The sequence below is a fragment of the Lampris incognitus genome, chromosome 7 (genome assembly GCF_029633865.1).
Source record: "Lampris incognitus isolate fLamInc1 chromosome 7, fLamInc1.hap2, whole genome shotgun sequence".
Lineage (NCBI taxonomy): Eukaryota > Metazoa > Chordata > Actinopteri > Lampriformes > Lampridae > Lampris > Lampris incognitus.
The window spans coordinates 47,974,225-47,995,974 of NC_079217.1; the positions used below are offsets into that span (position 1 = coordinate 47,974,225).

General features: G+C 45.7%; 2 protein-coding genes across 2 annotated transcripts in view; both read right to left on the reverse strand.

The window, feature by feature from the left end:
- Positions 1–2,796: 2,796 nt before the first annotated feature.
- On the reverse strand, positions 2,797–8,235 carry rflnb (refilin B). Its single transcript, XM_056283715.1, has 3 exons — positions 7,589–8,235; positions 4,486–4,580; positions 2,797–4,309 (listed from the first exon to the last, which is right to left on the reverse strand). The coding sequence occupies exons 1-3, from the start codon at positions 7,781–7,783 to the stop codon at positions 3,991–3,993; spliced, it is 609 nt and encodes a 202-aa protein (XP_056139690.1). The 5' UTR covers positions 7,784–8,235; the 3' UTR covers positions 2,797–3,990.
- Positions 8,236–10,339: 2,104 nt separating this feature from the next.
- vps53 (VPS53 subunit of GARP complex) overlaps positions 10,340–21,750 on the reverse strand; it is a 63,288-nt gene continuing 51,877 nt past the window's right edge. Inside the window, exons 18-22 of the mRNA XM_056283325.1 lie at positions 21,518–21,666; positions 21,143–21,212; positions 18,169–18,306; positions 10,844–10,948; positions 10,340–10,535 (exon numbers count right to left, since the gene is read on the reverse strand). Coding sequence (XP_056139300.1) covers positions 10,365–10,535; positions 10,844–10,948; positions 18,169–18,306; positions 21,143–21,212; positions 21,518–21,666 — 633 coding nt within the window. The 3' untranslated portion in view covers positions 10,340–10,364. The remainder of the gene's footprint in view (positions 10,536–10,843; positions 10,949–18,168; positions 18,307–21,142; positions 21,213–21,517; positions 21,667–21,750) is intronic.

Sequence of the window (21,750 nt, forward strand, 5' to 3'; positions counted from 1 at the left end):
ACAGGTCGGGCAGGGTTGATGCTAGAGCCAACGGGGTGTAGGCACGGAAGTAGCCGTGATTAGTTGTTGGTTAGGGTGTAACCTTTTTGAATTTCCATTGTTAGAAAGCGTTAGCTATTGTTACAGTACGATTTGGCAATGTTAAGGTCAGTTGTAAGCTAGCTAGCTAGCTAAATGTTTCAGTGCGCATCGTTTGTTTCAAGTCAGTGCTCTTCGAGGTTCCGCGCTGTCTATTGGCCGACGCAACAGCCAATCACGGCTCCGTGCCTCCGCCCCGTTGGATCTAGCATAAACCATCGGGCAGATACAGGTCTAACGCAGTGATTTTTATTTTTATCGATCTGGCCCTTATCGCTGTTGTGTGCCAGTTTTTTTTAAAACTCATTTGGTTCGCTGAAATACCTGAAACAACAAGAGAATGTCTTCAACTACCTGGCAGAGCAACGAACCAGCAGCGGCGTGGCACACTGAAATTGAAGAATAGGTAATAGGGTTCTTGGGGTTGTGTGATGGCTCCATATTTATTGCCTTGTTTTGCGTGTCCATGCATTTTGGAGTACTCCAGGATTATGCACCTTTACTGCAAAATTGAAAATCTGGCGCCACTGATTTGCTCACAGCTCACATGGTTAACTGTTTTCACTTAAGAGTTCACTGCAGCTTGCACAACGGACGAAGGTAACGCATGGCCAAATAGTTTGTTTTTGAACTACAAGCTCCAAAATGAGTTTTCTGCAGACTTTGAAGTATGTTCTGAGTCATGGTATTCGCATTACTTCAGAAGTGTCCTTTTCAACCAAACTCCGTAAAATCGATCACTCCAAAGTTCAGCGAATAGGCTACCCGAAGCCTGCTGTCTTCATTTATGCATGCAGATGCCTTCAAGTCAAATACTGCTGATGGTCACGGAATCAGTGACTGCAAAAATACCACAAGGCCATCTTCTAATAAAAACCCAATGTTGAGCAACTGACTGAATTTTGATGGAGGTAGTAAGGCCAATGTAAGAGTGTTAGTGTTGAGGAAAGTGTTTAGTTCCCTTAACTTTTCCCTCGCCGTTTTTTGCTTTACTCAGTTCAGTTCAGCTTTGTCAGACTCGGTCCATTAGAAAAAATAAAGCACAATACATACATTAAAATTTGCCTAAAATTAAATACATCTTTTAAGGAAACATGTATTCAAACCACTCAACCAAAATCTTTGTAGCAGCACATTTGGCAGCAAATCCATCTGACTGCATAAAGGAATCCACTGGAAGTTCTAGGTTGCTGCTAGTAGCAAGGGTTAACAGTCACAATGTGGTGTGTCCATGTAAACACATGTGAGACTTGAAGGCACTCCCAAAATTCATGAAGGACCCTGGGTATGAAAGGTCCTCTCTTTACATGCATAGTTATAGGCAGTTTTGTGGTACAGCAACAGAATGAGAGCAAAAATGAACCCATATGACAATCTCTAAAAAGATAAAGGTAACATCACAATAGCCTATTTCAATATTACAGTAGGGCCTTTCCACAGATCATGTTCTCTACCACCCATCTCTAGTTGGGCTGCTGCATCCTTTTGCAAATATTGAAGTCCAATCATCATTCAGAGTGAACACAGAATATTAAACCCAAATATGCAAGTAAAAAAGAGATGCAATATTTCATAGCATTAAAAAACCCATCAAGACATTATATGAATCAGTCTTTAACTTGTTGCAGCTTTTGCATTTTTGGACACTAGGTGGAGACGATAGTTCACACGTTAACGTGTCAACGCATGAGCCACAGCATTTAAGAGTGAGGATCCGCATTAGAAAGACCAGGTATTCTGGTGTCAGTATGGTATGTACATTGAAATATTGCAACGGAACATACATAGTCGTTTCATCTCGGAGCGTTTTTTTTAACATTCTAAAAATATATTTAAGAAATCATTGAGGTCAGAAGCACCTGTATAATGTGCATTGCTTGCTTTCATTTAAACATTCAGATAGATACGTTAACACGTGTACACTTACAGTACAAGCTTGTGAAACTCGTAATGTGAGGAACTTGCATGCCGAGAAATGAATTTGTGCTGGTTGTACATAGGCAGGATCTGACGTACCAAGCGGTCTGGACCAGGCCAGTGTGGGTCATACTAGCCAGCCGACTGACAGATTTCTTGCCTTGTGGCTGAAAAACGTTTGCTCTTGAATGGTTGGGTTGCACAAGCACTTGGGCGAGAGATTGAAGTTGCTCTTTACACAACTGTCTAAGATGGTGCATGGACTTCCTCCTCTCTGCCACCCTGTCAAGTCTGTCCAAGCTCAGCTCCATGACAGAGGCCTTTTTTCAGATCTCATGAGCATCTCCTGCCTTGATACGATGCATTTTACAAGGAGGCACTGCGTGACACTTGACAGCAAACAAGAAGCTTATGAAACAGTTTCAACACAATGTCAGTTCATGTTGAGCCCATTGTGCATGTATAGTACATGGTGCTCAGTCATCTTAGTCTGTTCAGGCTTTGCTGAAGCCAAGCTCATTAATATCCAACTGTTTCCACTTTAAGAATTAGGAGGGGAAAAAAAGATGATATTTATGACCTTAATGGAATGATGCAACATTGGGTTATTGAACTTTTAACTCCAGATGGTTTCCAGACTAAGTTACAAATGTTGAGGTGGCAGTCTTAATGTGACAAAACTCCACAAAGAGGACAAGAAGTGAGGACTACACACATTAAATCTGTGTGAAACTTTTGCAGTTGAATTTGCCTGTGGGCCACAGATGACAAAACAGATGATATAAACTGGAAAAGGCCTTGTCACGTTGAAAACACTTTATTTCACACTTGCATTAAAAGTGGTAACAGTTAAAAAGTCAAGATACATCAGCGAAGGCAAACGGTGCATCACAAAGTACATCCCCCAACATCACTGTCGACACCCGGCCATCAGCTAAATTCAGGACTATACAAGCATAGAAATAAGTTAAAAAAAATTAACTGAAAAGTCAAAATGACACTAGCATAGGGATGTAGAAAATTATTGTAGTCTTCAAAATAATGGTTGCCAATTTCCACAACAACTACCACCGCCAGGCAAAAACCTAAACCGTTACATTCACGCAAACAACCTTTTCAGTTTGTAGCAGCTTGCCCAACCAGACAGAGAAGTTGCTGTAATCTGATATTTATGCAATACAGTACATAAACACATCCTGTGTGAATCGGAGCCACAAACTAAGTTGAAGAACAGTTTGGGAAGGGCTTACTTTGTGTTAGGGTTGTACAGCAATAACAAATGATACCCTGTGATTTGGGAAGGGCCGTTTTGTGGCCAAAACTGTGTACAGCATCTTCAACCACACCCTTTTCATGCATGCAAGTCTCACATGGGGAACCTTTAAGCCTGCACTTGAAACACCAACACTGCATTAACCTCCACTGCCCTTACACCCGTGACACACCGTTCGATCTCCCGTTTTTCTCAAAGTGTATCCCAAGTTAAAAGTTGTGAAATTACTCTTCACAGTCACATAAACTCTCAGCTTGTATAGACTGAAGTAATCTGTCTGAATGTGTGTGTAAGGGGTGTTTCCATCCTCCAGCACTTGATCCAAAATCAATTCTACAAAGATGGAGTCTGTGAAAGAAGACGTGAATAATCTAGCTGAAGGTGATTAGGATCCTCCCCACCTGTTGCCTCAGTCCAATCTACAAATCATGCTTTCAGTTGGTTTGCAAAATTAACAAAACCAGACTTAAAACAAATCCAATACGAATGTGCTTTCAGAAAACTTGCAACTAGATACAAACTGAAGCACTTGGGAGACAATGATGTCTACTGTTCATATTTCTGACTGTCGAGCAGCACCACTGGTTCCTTCCACGTTTCGGGATAGGCATCAAATTTACAGTATGCTACAGAAAGACAACACTGCAGGTCCACTGCAGTCAGGCTTGGGGAACCATGTCAGTGTCCACCACATAAGAGTGTCCCAAGCCACCAGCATCTACTCACTGAGGTATCTTTCGGTGATTGGCTGCCTCCAGCGCCACACTGGAGAGGAAACGTCTGGCTAGTCGGTGGCAGTCATAGCTCAGCTCTGTGGTGTAGAGAGATCGTGTTTGCTTGGGGTAGACAATGGTGGTACTCTGGAAGCGCTGGGCTCGCTGGCGAGGCTGGAACTCCAGTTGTGTCTTGTAGCGGCGCCAGGTGCTCTGCGGTAGGGCCATGACGGTCTGACTGCAGTGCTCCAGGCCCTGGCCTCGCGGCTGCAGGGCAACGTCCTGGATGAAGTGCCGGTCTGAGTCGTAGTGCACCGAGGAAGTATATCTGTAAGGGGTGGTGGCAAAACGTTCATTTCAATTTATTGACGAATGGATGGATGAGTGCGTTGCTGGCCGAATGAATGTGTGAGCAAGACAGCCATAGCCTGTGTCCACACTGCATACAATGATTTTTTTTGGTTTTTTTTGAATGGGTCAGTGATAAAACCAGGATATGCCTACCTTACTTCCTTGGGCGGTAATGGATCAAGCTCTATTCCCTCCCCATAGGATAATGGATGCAGCTGCGGAAAAGATCTGACGGGTAAAACTGGAACCTGCAATGTAAAGTTGGCCAGCACATTAGGGCAGCGACGTTCATAAGCCATGAGGGACGTATTGCAGGTTTTCATTCCAACCCAACACTCCACATTCTCCCTAGTCTGGATAAAGGCGCGTTAATCATTGAGATCACCTGGTGTCATTTTGGGTTGAAAGAACACCCCCCTCCCCACACACACACACACACACACACACACACAACATTCTCCATGGCACATGACTGTATTACGGGCGAGGTTCTCACAGCAGTCCGCAGCGACCACCAGGAGCGCTGGGTTTTATATTTCATCAGGTTGTTCAGTGTTCAGTTGTTGCATCAGTCATTCTAAGCCATCAAACGACAACAGGTGAATGTAATCAGCTATCTGGCAGACTAGAAAATCAGCAGTACCAGGAGCCCCCTAGGACTGGATTGAGTTATCTCTTGGCCCCACTTAGTATTGACTTGACCCACTTTCTCCAACTGGTTTGTGACACACAGCGAACTCTTGCAAGAGATGCGTGTTAATGTCCGTAAACAGACCATCCATTCACGTCGCAGTCGGTGAGTTAGCAAAACAAAGGGCTCCGTGCTAACATGCGCACTGGCGACACAGGAAGGAACGCTGCAATACCTTCTACAAACCCCAATTGACCTTTCGCAAAGTACCGCCCCAGAACGGTGCTTGTCCACTCCTACATTAGCAACGGTCCGTCAAGCTCCCAAACACACAACAAAATGCTGAAACGGTGTACCTGTGGGATCTGCAAATCGGATACTAGATATCTGAAAAGTTTGGAGGAGGTGTAATTTTCTTTCCCTTCCCGAAACCCAGAACGCAAGAAGCGCCATGTCGGCAATAGATTTGGCAGTATAGCAGACCCCATGGCCAGCTTAATCCATCCAAAACCAACAAAAAATACCTGTCTGCTCCAAGCTAAGCTTGCTACTAGCTATTATTGATAGCTAATACAGCTAACGTATTATTACTGTTACTTTTACCCACACAATGCGCTGATTTCTTCTTTCATGTTTTGCGGCTACTTCCTGGATAGTTCTGAAATGCTTGACGGGCATAGCAACAGTAACTAAGGGGGGCGGGACTTTGCGAAAGGCCAGTGAAGTTGGGACGTTGTGTAAAACGTGAATAAAAACAGAATACAATGATTTGCAAATCCTTTTCGACCTATATTCAATTGAATACACTACAAAGACAAGATACTTAATGTTCAAACTCATAAACTTTATTGTTTTTTTTGCAAACATTCACTCATTTTGAATTTGATGCCTGCAACACGTTCCAAAGAAGCTGGGACAGGGGCAACAAAAGACTGGGAAAGTTGAGGAATGCTCAAAAAACACCTGTTTGGAACATTCCACAGGTGAACAGGTTAATTGGAAACAGGTGAGTGTCATGATTGGGTATAAAAGGAGCATCCCCGAAAGGCTCAGTCGTTCCAAGGTTCACCACTTTGTGAACAACTGCGTGAGCAAATAGTCCAACAGTTTAAGAACAACGTTTCTCAACGTACAATTGCAAGGAATTTAGGGATTTCATCATCTACAGTCCATACTATCATCCAAAGATTCAGAGAAATCTCTGCACGTAAGCGGCAAGGCTGAAAACCAACACTGAATGCCCGTGACCTTCGACCCCTCAGGCGGCACTGCACTAAAAACCAACATCATTCTGTAAAGGATATTACCACGTGGGCTCAGGAACACTTCGTAAAACCATTGTCAGTTAAAACAGTTCGTCGCTACATCTACAAGTGCAAGTTAAAACTCTACCATGCAAAGTGAAAGCCATATATCAACAGCACCCAGAAACGCCGCCGGCTTCTCTGGGCCCGAGCTCATCTGAGATGGACTGACGTAAAGTGGAAAAGTGTGCTGTGGTCTGACGAGTCCACATTTCGAATTGTTTTTGGAAATCATGGACATCGTGTCCTCCGGGCTAAAGAGAAAAAGGACCATCCAGATTGTTATCAGCGCAAAGTCCAAAAGCCAGCATCTGTGATGGTATTGGGGTGTGTTAGTGCCCATGGGATGGGTAACTTGCACATCTGTGAAGGCACCATCAATGCTGAAAGGTACATACAGGTTTTGGAGCAATATATGCTGCCATCCCAGCGACGTCTTTTTCAGGGACGTCCCTGCTTATTTCAGCAAGACAATGCCAAGCCACATTCTGCACGAGTTACAACAGCGTGGCTTCGTAGTAAAAGAGTGCGGCTACTAGACTGGCCTGCCTGCAGTCCAGACCTGTCTCCCATTGAACATGTGTGGCGCAAAATACGACAACGGAGACCCCGGACTGTTGAGCAACTGAAGTCGTACATCAAGCAAGAATGGGAAAGAATTCCACCTACAAAGCTTCAGCAATTAGTGTCCTGAGTTCCAAAACGCTTATTGAGTGTTGTTAAAAGGAAAGGTGGTGTAACACAGAGGTGAACATGCCCCTGTCCCAGCTTCTTTGGAACGTGTTGCAGGCATCAAATTCAAAATGAGTGAACATTTGAAAAACAATAAAGTTTATCAGTTTGAACATTAAATATCTTGTATTTGTAGTGTATTCAATTGAATACAGGTCGGAAAGGATTTGCAAATCATTGTATTCTGTTTTTATTCACGTTTCACACAACGTCCCAACTTCACTGGAAGTGGGGTGTGTGTACTCCGGTGTGGCAATAATGGATAATGAGCGGAAAGTTCTAGGCCACTTTTCTAGTCATGGAAAAACGTGTCGATGGAAATCCTTGTAAATGACAAAACTGATCAAATGTTATAGTAAACTGGTCATTTATCCGCTGACATGGCACATTTTCAGGCTGCACATCAGCGGAGGTGTTGCAGCTTAAGGCTGCGTAAATACGACCGTCTAATGAGCTAAAGCTGTCAGGTATAGCGACACAGTAATTCATGGTAACCGTCACTCAGAAGTCCCGGGGGTGGGGGGGGGGGGTAAGGTTTCCCTAAAAAGAGAGCGGGGAACCCCCGTAGTGATAAAATTGCAATACCCACCAAACACCCCCTGCCCTCGTCTTCGGAGAGCGGACTCATGCCGCCTTTATCTCCCCCGGCGGGCAGCAGCCAGGCGCCGGGCCTGGGACTCGGCGGTAAGCCGGAGTCCGGACTGTCCAGCGTCCGCTCTGCCTTGGCGCTCATATCCAGCGGATCATCGTCACACACTTTTGCCAAGTTCAACCTGCCCACCATTTCTATTTAAAAGGAGGCGGAAAGTTTAAAAAAGGGATGTGGTTTTTTTTTCTGTTGTTTTGACGAAAGACCGGCGGTTTCCAAGAGTTGCAGATGCCGCTTGTTTGTAAGCCAAGTTCGGGTCTCCGGGCTTGTCGCCGGCGGGGTCCTCCAGCTGCTCCCGCCACGCCGAGCACCGCCGACCGCAGACCAAGCTCTTCAGCTGCCGTCGGAGACTCCCCGCCGTGTCTTAAAAACGCAGCGGGCAGGAAAAAACGGGAGGCTCTCGACGCGGGATTCACCTGACCGCCGACAATCGAAACGGGAGTCATTCAGACGCCAAGCCGGTGGCTCCGCTCCTGTCGGTGTGGCACCGGAGGAGGTCTGAGCTCGTGCGTCCCGCGCGCTCCTCGTCTTCACATTTAAGCGTCTCTCTCTCTCTCTCTCTCTCTCTCTCTCTCTCTCTCTCTCTCTCTCTCTCTCTCTCTCTCTCTCTCTCTCTCTCTCGCTCTCTCTCTCTCTCTCTCTCTCTCTCTCTCTCTCTCTCTCTCTCTCTCTCTCTCTCTCTCTCTCTCTCTCTCTCTCTCTCTCTCAAGGTTTTTCCCCCCTTTCATTTAAAGCAGCGGATACGCCTATTTAATGTCCTTACTCGCTGCTGATTGGGGGGGGGGGGTAATGGAGACATGGGAATTTGACCCCCTCCCCAACCCCCCCCCCATTTAATCGTGGTGAAAATCAGATCGACTTTTTCCTGGTATTAAAAAAAAGAAGCACACAACCAAAACACGAGACACAGGATATGACTTATGTCAAAACTTTAATATTGCTCAACCGCCGCCTCAGGTGGAGTCGGTACAGATGAACAACACGGGCGAATCAATTTATACCGAATGCATTCACATTATATATATATATATATATATATATATAGAGAGAGAGAGAGAGAGAGAGAGAGAGAGAGAGCGAGAGAGAGAGAGATGTACAAAAACTACCAATACCACGAGTTACCAGACAATGTCTTAGCTACACAACAGAAAAACAAAACCCAAAAAGACATTCCAGTTAGTGTAAGGCTGACTGGACATTTTCAGAGTGATACAGCAGGATTAAAGCAGAGAGTTTGGTAAAGTTGCAGGAAATGTCATGAAATGCCCATCATGTTTTCTGTGCGTCCTGGGATACGTTTCATGGTCAACTGAAAATGTATTCATCAAATAATGGGGACACTTTCAAGGGCTCCTGTAGCAGATTTATATAAATCATGAGTCTGTCGATCCCTCTGTCACTAATTCATATTCAACAACACCTTATGTCCGAATTAATGTGACAATGATATACCATAAAGATGTGAAAATTGGTGACTGATTTGCAACATTCTGATTTGCTGATCTCTCTCTCTCTCTCTCTCTCTCTCTCTCTCTCTCTCTCTCTCTCTCTCTCTCTCTCTCTCTCTCTCTCTCTCACACAACTTAGCATGGCCAAGGTTAAAGGACTTGAGCTGGATTTAATTTCCAAATCAACCCAGCGGGAGCCTCGAAAGCCAAGGCAAAGTCCGTCTCATGTCTTGTCAGAGAGGCAGGAAATCCACAAATCCTCTTTGTCCTACTTTCTCCTGATCCTGGACAAAATGTAGCATTGCGGGACACCCATTCACACAGCTAATGCACACCTCTATTACAGATTTCCACTTTAACAGGACCGTGGTACATGCACGGCGAAAATAAGCGTCTGTTACTTAAGGCCGGGCTGTAACTCAATATCATCGTTTATCATCTTTCGATGGTATTGTATTGAGATGACCATCAGATACTGTCATATAGTGACATACAACTTTGTTGTCTGCATTAATAATGGGACTCTATTACCAAATATTTCTCACAAAATGAGGTCTGAAATATCTGAGGGAGTATTAGTTGAAAACTAGTTTTGGTTTGACATATTTTACATTTCCAAACAGTTGGTGAACCTCAGCTGGATTCTTAAATATGGTATTTTGCATATGTAAGGAGATATCATCATATATATTGATATCAAATAAAATTCCCTATGATTATCGTGATAATATTTCCCATATTGCCTGAAATAAATAGGCACATCTAACTACATGTCCAAGAGGTACACGGGGATATTCAGAGATCATTCACTTCGACCAGAGGCATCTTGCCAGTCATCATCGTAGAAGGGTTATGGGCCTCCTAGTCCGTTTCTGACCAGTTTTTTGTTAGTAGCTCAGTCTTCAAGTGCAAATACATGGTAAGTGTGTTAAGTGGAAGGGATTTTACTATGTTACAAAGTTCAGATGTTCATTTTGCTAAAGGAAATAAAGAAATTACAAGAAGCAAATCGCATATGTGCCAACAGCATGTTGCACTTGAGGAAGTTTCTTAATGATTCCACTTTGACTTGGGTCTGTTTTAACATGACGAAAACAAAAATTACAGCTAACTTCCTGTTCTGTCTGGATTCCACATTATGACTAAATGGAACAGGACAAAATCTTTGTGAGGAACAAATGAGGCAAAAGCGTGTAGGATTATTCCAAATTTCAACCTTTGAAGTTTTTCTTTTTTGTGTGTGTGTGTGTGTGTGTGTGTGAGGCAGTTTACAGTCTTTTCTTGATGAGCTTCTCCAGTTTACGGATCCGAGAAGACTCCTGCTCGGGGGTGGGGGTGCTGAAGGACAGAGAGGAGCCACCATCAGCTCCGGAGGGGGGAGTGGGTAGCCTCTGTCTGAAGAGCTCTAGCATGCTGCTCTGTTCACTACGCTTCAGACCCTGCACCACACACATACACACACACAGATGAGAAGTTAATACAGATTTAACAAAACAAAGCATCAACGTATGACAGATCACTGAGGAGTGAACAAATCAGCAGATGATGAGGAAGATGAGAAAGGGACGGTGCACCGTTTCACAACAGAAGAGTTTGACAATCATGTTTGTGACAAAAAAGGAGGTGGGGAAAAACAAGAGGATGGGTGATGTTGCAGAAATAGAAGCGCGAGCGAGCGAGAGAGAGAGAGAGAAAGAGCATGTGAGAGAGAAACAAAACACTTGCTTGGCCAAACCACCAAACCAACCTTCATGTCCAGAATCTTCTGGAAGGTCTCAGGGTTCCCATCAGCCAGGAGCTTGATGTAGTTGTCAACAAACACCACCGGTGGTTCGTGAGGGGCCATCACCACCTGTTGGGGGGAGAAGAGTTTAAAGTCACTCCCCAAGCCGTTCTTTAACAAAGCATCATGGGACGACCCCAGAGATCTTTAAATGATCCCACATGGGGTAGCCGTGGACCAAAATGGGATGGGGGGGGGGGGGCTGTGATAGACGTCTGGTGTGGTTCAAGTTGCAAACAAAGACCTGGGACTATGAAACTATATTTAGGAACATTCTCCTCACCCTGTTTTTTGATTTATTTATTCTTTACAGACCAATTGCGTTGCACGCATGATTGGGGAAGAATTAGCAACAGGGGTAATTATTTTAGAGCTGTAATGAGTCTGGGAATAAAAGAAAGAAACCAGCATTAGTGGAGACCAGTAGAAAAATAAGTGAAATTTAAATGGGCCACAGGCCTTGCGGACTGAATGTTTTTATTTCCTTTAAGAATGGGGGGGGGGGGCATGGCTCGCAGCTGCAACAAAGCAGGCAGACCAACACATGGTTGACAGATACAGTTGGAGGAGCAAAAAACGTTGGGACCCCCTCTTCCACTCCCATCCTGCAAATCTCACCTTCTCCTTCGCTTCACACCAAAGAGGATCCCATCCATCCTTTCTCCCTTAATGACTCTCCCTTTTCACTAAAGGCACAGAGGAGCATGGGAAAGTGAGAATAGCTATGAAGAAACGAGGGAAAGAAGGAGAGAGAGAGCGAGAGAGGGAGCGAGAGCGCGAGAGAGAGAGAGAGAGAGAGAGAGAGAGAGAGAGAGAGAGAGAGAGAGAGAAGGGCATGGCCCCAGGATTGTGTGGAATTCTTTTTCTACTCCTGCCGACTGAATGATTTACATAGCAACTGTCCTGGAGTGAGGCCAAGGCAAGGCCTGCAGGGACCTTGTAAAACGGGGAGAAAGGGGAAGAGAGAGCTTATGAATGAGACGGGTATAAAGACAGAGAGAGAGAGAATGAAAGAAAGAGATAAAGTGGGGGGGGGGAATATCCAGGCAACAAGGGTGGGGAACGAGGTTGCCTTTCCAGCTCTCCTGAGAAGAGAACTTCAGAGGTGGGATAAGGCTGAAAGCTGTGGTGGGCTGGGCGAGTGTGGAAAACAGCCACGTCTCACAGGCCTCATACTGGCCAAGACGGGCTGCACAGACATACAGTTATGTTTAAAGTGTGTAGGTTTTTTTTCTGTCTACTGGTTCAGTAGGCCAGCAACCCGACCGTGATACCTTCGCCACTCTGACTCCATCATTTGGTGATACTGCATGAGTGTGAACATCAGGGGCCCTTACCTGATTGGAAAACAACACTGCAAGAATTCTCTTTTAATTAAAGAACAAGCGAATGTTGTCATCCATTTAGCATATCAACCTCTGATACATACAATCGAACAAGAAGGTCCATAGCACGTTCTTGATTTGTGTAAAATTCCGGTGTGGGAAGATGGTGGCGCAAATTCATGTTTGCAGCAGCCTCACCCAGAACCAGTGTGGGAAGATGGCGGCATGAATTCACGTTTGCGGTGGCCTCACCCAGTACGTCCATGCAGTGTCTTTGTCCATGTCTAAGTTTGTCTTCGTTTGATGTCTGGGAGAGCTGGCACTGGATCGGCTGGGAGAGCTTGGTCTGCTGCGTCTTGTGGGCCCAGGGACCACGGCCCTGACCAGAACTGCACCCAACACCAAGGGCGGCCTGACCAGATGTGGAAGCGGGGCAGGCTAAGCTAACTGCTAGCCCGTGCAGACCGGCAGTTCCGACAGTCACCCCGGCTGGCGTTCGTTCTGGACAGAGTTTTTTTATTTTTATTTTTTGTTTAGTTTAGATATATGTGTTCTTGTAGTTTCTGGATATGTGTTTTAGTCATTGTGTTGCACTGCTGTGGGCTGGGGGAAATGATGTTTCCTTTCATTTCATGTGCACAAGTGCATGAAATGAAACGACAAAAGAAGTGTTTCTGATTGTGATTTCTGATTCTGAATTAAGAAAGACATGACAAACAGTCAAACCCATTAGGAAGAGCATCTGGGGATGTGGTTGAAAAGATGGAAAAGGGGACTTACGTTTAACTCCAAACATACCTCAGCTTCAATGCACTAAATATACATGATGAAGATGTTAAAACCTGAAGTGCTTAAAAGCGGTTGAACAAATGATCTTGAGCACAGCCCCCTCAGTCAATCACATAATAGTAGGAAAAACCTATTAAACGATTAACGGCAGCGTAGAAACACAAGGTTTTGTCAAGATGAAGTTTCAATCTCCGAGAAGGAGAACTTCAGCCAGAGCTTGTAAAAGAATTAGTGACCGTCTCGTACTTACGAGGAAAAGGCAACATTTTGCTCCACACACTTTCTTCAAGGATGAGGAGCGCTGCAGTCAAACTTTGGTTAATTCGTTTTGAACATATGAGACATCTGGTCAAAGGTAATCTCAGATCAGTTTCAAAACTGCTCTGAAAGCACGCAAAGCATATTTTGAAAATTCAAAGTGATCTTTCAATCTCCCTGTTTGAATCCCATGTTCTTGCTGGCAGCCAGTCAGATATGTTTTTATGTCAGACTGCATTACCGACTACCTGGAAGTGATTGTTTGGGCGAAGGCAGAAGAATGCTTTGTATTGACTTGATTTCTACGGCAGCTTTTTTCAGCTGCAAGCTAAAAGGCCAAGCAGTCCAAAAGCCTGTCCCCACTCAACGTGGAAGCAATTACCTGTCAGGCACCTTAATGCTCAACAAGTCAATGACCAAACTGCAAGAGCCTCTCTTTAATGATAATGGTTCACACAAGGACAGAGCTCACACAGTCTATGCAGGCCTGCTTTACCCGAGGACACAGTGTTTTGAATGGAAAGCATCCTGTGATATCCACTTCTTAAGACACAACTCATTATTTTTTTCTTTTTTGGATTTTTCCCCCTTTTCCCCCCCAGTTGTACTTGGCCACCGTCCTGGTTGCTGCTCCACCCCCCTCTGCCGATCTGGGGGAGGGCTGCAGACTACCATATGCCTCCTCCGATACATGTGGAGTCGCCAGCCGCTTCTTTTCACCTGACAGTGAGGAGTTTCACCAGGGGGACGTAGCGTGCGGGAGGATCACGCTACCCCCCCCCCCCCCCGAACAGGCACCCCAACCGACCAGAGGAGGCGCTAGTGCAGTGACCAGAACACACACCCACATCCGGCTTCCCAACCGTAGACACGACCAATTGTGTCTGTAGGGACGCCCGACCAAGCTGGAAGTAATACGGGGATTCGAACCGATGATCCCTGTGTTGGTAGGCAACAGAATAGACCCCTACACTACGCCAACATATTATTTTTTTCATCTACCTTGTCTTTAGATGTATGAGGTGTGTGGGACATAGACATGATCTAATGTCGAGCCACACTTGCTTAACCGTGTTAATCATTATCATATCATTATCATATCACTTATGATACTGTGATACGGTCTGGACGAGCACAGAGAGAACATCCTCAGACATCTTTTCTCATCAAAAGCACTGAAGTGAGGATAAACTTTCTCCTCGATCTACTCATCAGTAGGGTAATTTGCCCACTTGCCTTTAAATCTCAAAACAAAGTGCAAAAGCTCTAATTTCAACCAACTTGTGAATTCCTCCTTAACCCTTCTGGTCAGAGGTTGTGAATGTATTCATTCATTTTGGCCTTAGTCATTAGTCTCATCTGCATTTAATAGTGCAGTCTTAAATATCTGAGTAAACATGTAGGTGAAAAGACTTGCACACACATACACACCTATGTGTACACAGCATGGAAAATTATCCTGCCCTCAAACCTAAAGACATACAGTCTCAATGATCAAATCCATATCTGCACCTCCAGAACTTCCCTGCTTCTCAGCGAGGACCTTTAATTTGAAACAGCCGACTACATGAATAAAAATTATTCCTTGCTGAATATTAACATGAAAAACATGGTACAGTATTATTTAGTTTGATGTTGTAACACTGATGGTGTTTGCTATATTGTTTTCATTTCACCATATCTCACTACTGTATCCTGGATGGTGACTACTGACAGCCGGTATATGAGCTGGTGCAAATTTATTGCACATTGTGAGAACCCCCGAATGTGTGGCAGACAGATGAGAATTCCCATTAAATACATCCTCGGCAGTCAGTACCCCACCCCAAACCTACCCACCCTGGGAAATCAGGCCTTGTCTTGCACATGCGGAACAATGTGTTCATATTCAACCAGCCACTAGGCAAAAGAGGAGGTGACAGGGCTCAGGTGTCAGGGTCTGAGGTGCTTTTAAACTGACAGCTAATTTTCAAGATGAGTATTTCCGCGTCCAGTGTAGGATGACGGCAGTGTGAATTCCCGTTTGCAGCGGCCTCACCCAGCACTGGTGTGGGAAGATGGCAGAGCAAACTTGCGTTTGCGGCGGCCTCGCCCAGTGCTGTCCATGTGGTGTCTTTGTCCACATCTGCTTCTAGGTTGAGTTTTTCTTCGTGTGATGGCTGGGAGAGCTTGGTCTGCTGCATCCTGTGGGCCCAGGGACCGCGGCCCTGACTGGAGCTGTGCCTGAGGAGGTAACACCAGGAGCGGTCTGACGGGAAGTGGGGCAGGCTAAGCTAACTGCTGGCCCATGTAGACCGGCAGTTCCTGGCTGGTGTTCGTTCTCTGGACAGTGGAAGTTGTGGACTGTGATGCACTGAGTGGACTGTGTTGTTAACTGTTTGTGTTTTTTTGTTTTTTGTTTTGTTCTCTCTGTTTTTGTATGTTTTTGGTGGTGTTGTTTTTGGGAATTTTGGATGTGTGTTTTTGTCTTTTGTGTCGCACTGCTGTGGGCTTGGGGAAACAGTATTTTGTTTCTTTTGTGTATGTAAGAAATGACAATAAATTGTTCCTGATTCCTGAATTCACATGAGACTTTGATACAGGACGCAGCAGCAAAGTCATTATTTCCAATTTGATTTTTTTTAAAAAATATTTAATACCAGACTCGGTTCGCTTTTTGTACAATTTATGACAAAACTTTTGTAGCCAATTAATTACACAATTTTATTTCATTTAACTCGACATCAAAAAAAGGGACGAAAAAGACACAGGCTGACAACTCTAACATGGGCTGCAAAATCCCCATTACAACATAATGTTGAGATTGGCCAAGACTGGCATGGACCTGGTTTTTGGATATTTTTTGCTATGCAAGTAACGGACTACGCAAAGACTGGATGTGGACTGAGCTGACTTCCAATCCACTTCTTGAGCTGAGAAACGAGACCTGGGTTTGTAATGCCGTTATCTGACCTTCGTTTACCTACTTCTTCACCCGACTGTATGGGTCACTGTGAAACCGGCCTACGAGACAAGAAGAAGACAGATGTGTATGGTTTACCGCTTCTCTGACGGTCCAGTGCTTCTTGTGAAGATGGGGCGCATGTGGTGTGATTAGAACAAGCTGTCCTCTGACTGCTATAAACATCAAGGCTGCCTCACAACAATAACAACAGGAAGGAAGGAATGCCTCCCGGGAGTCTCGCAAACATTTCAGGGACAAGCGGGTGAACACTCTTTGTGTGTGTGTGCGTGTTTGTGTGCGTAGGCGTCACCGCAGGCTACAGGAACAAGTTATTAGGGTGGGGTTAAACGACAGCAGCTACATACTACTGTCCCCCAGTGTCCAATACGGTCGACCCCAGAGGAGGGTCGACAAGCCACGTTTTGCGTGCCGCTTTCCGCGGGGAAATGCATGTAAACACTTCCTACGGTGTACGGGTGTGTGCGAGACTGCACATGTGCGAGAGTAGATGTGCGGATGCGTGCACCCGCACAGCCACATGTGGCGTGCGAGGCTGTATGTGGGAACGTGTGCGTCTCCTGCAGCGGTCCGCCTCGCTCGTTAAAGACAAACGCACGAGCGCAACTCGGACGCTCGCTCGCTCCTGCCTAACGTTAGGTGGGTCGGTTTATGGAAACACGCATTATAAAATACCATCCTGAGTGGGGTTGAAGACTCAATTACAGGGTTACTCTTGCCCCAAAAACACAATGTGCTCCAACGTCTTGTACAAACATCTGAACGCTGGCTCGCCAGTCAGACCACAAACACTCAAGACAACAGTGTTGACCGAGTCTGTTGTTTCTTAACACGGAGCCAGAAGTGGTGGAAAAAGCGATTAGCTGTAGATTGTGCCAGGCTATTCTCAGACAGGGGTTATAATAGCAAAGTTAATGTTTAAAGGGATTTGGTTAACGACAAATTAATGGAAGTCATGTCGACCCGTGAAAGCTCTTTTCAGCCGTGCTTTATGCTAAATAAGGACAAGGTCATTAAATTTGAAATATCACCACAAAACTTTTCACAGAGACTTCGAGCTGAAGCCGCTGAATAACATTTAGGTTGAATCTGTTAGCTATTTATGATTCCTGTTCAAGTTTCAGTTCAAACTACCGAGTTCATGTGTGAAAATAAATCTGTAGCTACGAAACTACTGTTGTCGATGTTTGCTCATTGCCACACTAAATTAAACCCATGAGCAATAATTCCCCCTCCGCCTTTTTCTCCCCAATTATATCTGGCCAATTTCCCCACTCTTCTGAGCCGTCCCGGTCGCTGCTCTACCCCGTCTGCCGATCTGGGTAGGGCTGCAGACTACCACATGCCTCCTCTGATACATGTGGAGTCGCCAGCCGCTTCTTTTCACCTGACAGTGAGGAGTTTCACCAGGGGGAGGTAGTGAGTGTGAGGATCACGCTATTCCCCCTAGCCCCCCCAAACAGGTGCCCCGACCGACCAGAGCGGCCAGAACACACAACCACATCCGGCCAATTGTGTCTGTAGGGATGACCACCAAGCCGGAGGCAAGACGGGGATTCGAACCAGCAATCCCTGTGTTGGTAGGCAACGGAATAGACCGCTACACTACCTGGATGCTCATAACTTTATTTTTATATCACTTGGTACCAAGACCAGCACGGCACTTCTAGATGTTTTTTCACTTTTACATGGCAGCAAATTCCCAGATTATAATCAGCAAGATGAACTCCGTTTCATCAATAACCAATCCACAACTAGCTTTCAGGGGAAATTTGAATATCAGGTCTGCTTTCAAACCTATCCAAGGAAGGTTTATGGAGTGGTCTTGGTCTTTTACAGTGCAGCCTTGTACCACAACAAATCATCCATACAGATTTACAACTTCAAATTTCCCAATAAAAACATTTTTTAGCCACTGTTGACCAAGTTTTTTTTTTTGTGTGCCTTGTTCTCACCTTAAGGATCATCTCTGCACGAGTCATACCCTTCACCACTATCTTGGTGTAGCTGGCAGGAGCCTTGCGGAGCACTTGAGAACCTATGGAAGGCAAGTCCAGCAGCACCGTCTTCAAGGAGTGGGTGTCCAGGAGGAGCTGGTTGAAAAGGAAGAAAAACAACAAGACAAAAAAGTAAAAGACACCCTGAAATAAAAGGATATATCCTTTCAAACTACATATAAAACTAGAAGAGTGCACTCAGTAGGATGCAGATTCCCGCCAGGCATATCTCCCCTTCTCCGGTGCTTGGACTTAGCAACAAACCAAACCCTTTTTTCCCCTACCAGGAGAAGCAAAAATACGGAGGCGCTGCCGGTGTATCTCCCCTTCTCCGGTGCTTGGACTTGGGCGAAAAACCAACTAAGCAGCTAGCGCTCAACTGCAGTGTAAAAGAGGTTTTTCAAATGTTCTGAATCACCACAACCACGCGAGGTCCTTGATCATACAGTCATAACTGTGCACAAAGTTAGACTGACAGGCCCAGTAGTGTGCGAGATTAGCAGTGGACAGACACACGCACACACAGACAGAAAAAACTGTTTTTCGTGCCATTATAAGACTTTGGGTGGCACGGTGGTGCAGTGGTTAGCGCAGTTGCCTCACAGCAAGAAGGTCCTGGGTTCGAGCCCCAAGGGTAGTATAACCTTGGGGGTTGTCCCGGGTCGTCCTCTGCGTGGAGTCTGCATGTTCTCCCCGTGTCTGCGTGGGTTTCCTCCGGGGGCTCTGGTTTCCTCCCACGGTCCAAAGACATGTAGGTCAGGTGAATCGGCCATACTAAATTGTCCCTAGGTGTGAATGTGTGTGTTGGCTCTGTGATGGCCTGGCGGCCTGTCCAGGGTGTCTCCCCGCCTGCTGCCCAATGACTGCTGGGATAGGCTCCAGCATCCCCACAACTCTGAGCGCAGGATGAGGGGTTTGGATAATGGATGAATGTAAGACTTTCGCGCAGCGCCCAAGTCGACTGAACAGGAAAAATTGAAAAAAAAAAGTTTTGTTTAAGTGCTCAAGCCAAAAAGATCTACCTATTAAAAACATTTTGGCTGTCAGTCTGTGGATGCGTAGCCACCTGGGTTGACCCTCGCACTAATATCACCAAGTTTCTGTCTTTATTTTCATGATATAATAAAGCAGAGATGGTCGTTCCCTCTTCACATAGATGGCTTCTTTGACTCCCCATTCAAACCAGCATTCCAGGAATCCAGGTTGCATGGCAGTCTATTCCCTTGCCTACCAATACGGGGATCGGTGGTTCAAATCCCCGTGTTACCTCCGGCTTGGTCAGGCGTCCCTACAGACACAATTGCCGGCAGCCATACCAACATGTACCCTGGCTCTGCCAAATGTTGGAAGCTATATGGGCTTGGCTAGTACTTGGATGGGAGACCTCCCGTGAAAACTGAGTTGCTGCCAGAAGTGGTGTTGGTGGGCCAGTAGGGGGCAGTCTTCCCTCTGGTCCAAATAAAAAAACCAACAAATATAAAATCCCAATACCGCAGTGCAGCGACAAGGACACTGTGCTGTAGGAGATACCATCCTTCGGATGAGACGTTAAACCGAGGTCCTGACTCACTGTGGTCATTAAAGATCCCATGGCACTTATCACAAAGAGTAGGGGGTTCCCTGGTGTCCTCGCAAAATTCCCAACCTGGCTCTCTCCATCTGGCCACCTAATCATCCCCCCATGTAATGGCTCAATGATTCCTCCCTCTCTAACTCAAGCTGATGTGTGGTGAGCGTTCTGGCGCAAAATGGCCGCCGTGCATCACCCAGATGGGTGCTACACATTGGTGGTGGTGACTGAAGTACATTACCCCCTTCAATGTTAAGCACTTTGGGTGTCTAGAAAAACGCTACATAAATGTAATGGCTATTATTATTATTATTACAATTGGCCGGGTCTGCGGGTGGGAAGCCAGAAGTGGGTATGTGTCCTGGTTGCGGCACTAGTGCCTCCTCTGGTCGGTCAGGGCGCCTGTTCGGGGGAGAGGGGGAACTGGGGGGGGGATAGCGTGATCCTCCCACGCGCTATGTCCCCCTGGTGAAACTCCTCGCTGTCAGGTGAAAAGAAGCGGCTGGCGACTCCACATGTATCAGAAGAGGCATGTGGTAGTCTGCAGTCCTCCCCAGATTTGGAAGAGGGGGTGCAGCAATGACCGGGACAGCTCGGAAGAGTAGGGTAATTGACCAGATACAATTGGGGGGAAAAAGGGGGGGGGCTCTCTCTTTCAATATGTCTAGGTAAACCGTTTATGTTTGAGCATGGTCAACTCACATCTATGGTTGACTCAGATTGAGCAGCGGCAAAAATATGCAACACTTCCTGTTTTGACTGCAACCTAGAGGAAGTTGTTCTTTTATAATGTTCGAATTTTTTGGATTATCAAAATTCTTTTAATAACTTTTGATCATGTCGCTGCCCGATCCGAGTCAACCGTAGATGTGAGTCACGCATGCACTGCTTTTCTCGGCAAGACACGCCCTGCCCTGCCGCTGATTGGCTAATCCTAACCCCACCCTAACACTAATCTTAACCAACCTAACCAAGGGAGGGAACGAGTACCAGGCAAACAGGCAGAGTGCCCAGAAAAGCAGTGGGATCCATAATAACACGGAAGGGACAGAGAGCAGCGTTGTTCGAGCGAGCTAGAGTGAATGAAGAGAGGGAGTGTTGGTAGCAAGAACAAAGTCTTTTGAAGGTTTTTAATCACTGCAACCACGAGAGGTTCTTCATCATACAGTCATAACTGGGCCCAAAAAAAATGAAAGCTGATAGGTCCAGTAGTTTGCAAGATTAGCCGCAGACACACACATGCACAGGCGCACGCATAGACACACGTATGTGACCAAACGCCTAACCCCCACCAGCCTCGCCGCCTGGTGGGGGTTATGAGCACATGATGAATGAGGACAGAGGAGCAGAAATCAAACTGACCTGTTCCGCCCCCACCATGCTGATAGGCTTACATCTAAAAAGGTGGTTGATGAATTTCGGGATGAACGAGCTGGAGAAAGATGGCAAGAAATGACAAAAACATCAGCTTGATGCACATTTCATTATGGATTGTGTGTGTATAAACTCCAATCGAACAATTACTACTTTGTGAGGAAGAATCACATTCTCACTTAAAAAGAATAGTGCTACCATAAAGTTAGTCATTGGATTTGAAGCGAAGTTAAAGGTCAATGGTAAGAATGAGGCGGGGCAGGCAAAAGTTAAAGCTTGGCCCTCAAGATTTAATGCAGTTTGCGAAAACCTTATGTACTATGTGTGCGTGTATTTATGCATGTACAGGTGTATATACTGTACTTTGTGAACTTGATGCAGAATTGAGTGAAATATTTGCGTGTAGAGGCCAGGTTGTCTCTGATGATCGGCACATTCTGCTTGATGTGCATGATGACCGATGTCACATAAGGGCTCTGGTCACCCACGTGCTCTACACTCTGCCACGGCATCTGGAGGGGAAGAGAGAGATGGGGGGGGGGGGGATAATCAGGCATATGCAGCGAGACAAAACTAGTCTGCCAACATCGGGCCTC

Bases quoted from the DNA above. Each gene is read 5' to 3' on its own strand.
- rflnb (XM_056283715.1), bottom strand. From the start codon at position 7,783: ATGGTGGGCAGGTTGAACTTGGCAAAAGTGTGTGACGATGATCCGCTG. The intron at 4,581-7,588 runs GTGGGTATTGCA...TTTACATTGCAG, and splicing joins ACGAGGGCAGGGGGTGTTTG to GTTCCAGTTTTACCCGTCAG. The intron at 4,310-4,485 runs GTAGGCATATCC...CACCCCTTACAG, and splicing joins TTACCGCCCAAGGAAGTAAG to ATATACTTCCTCGGTGCACT.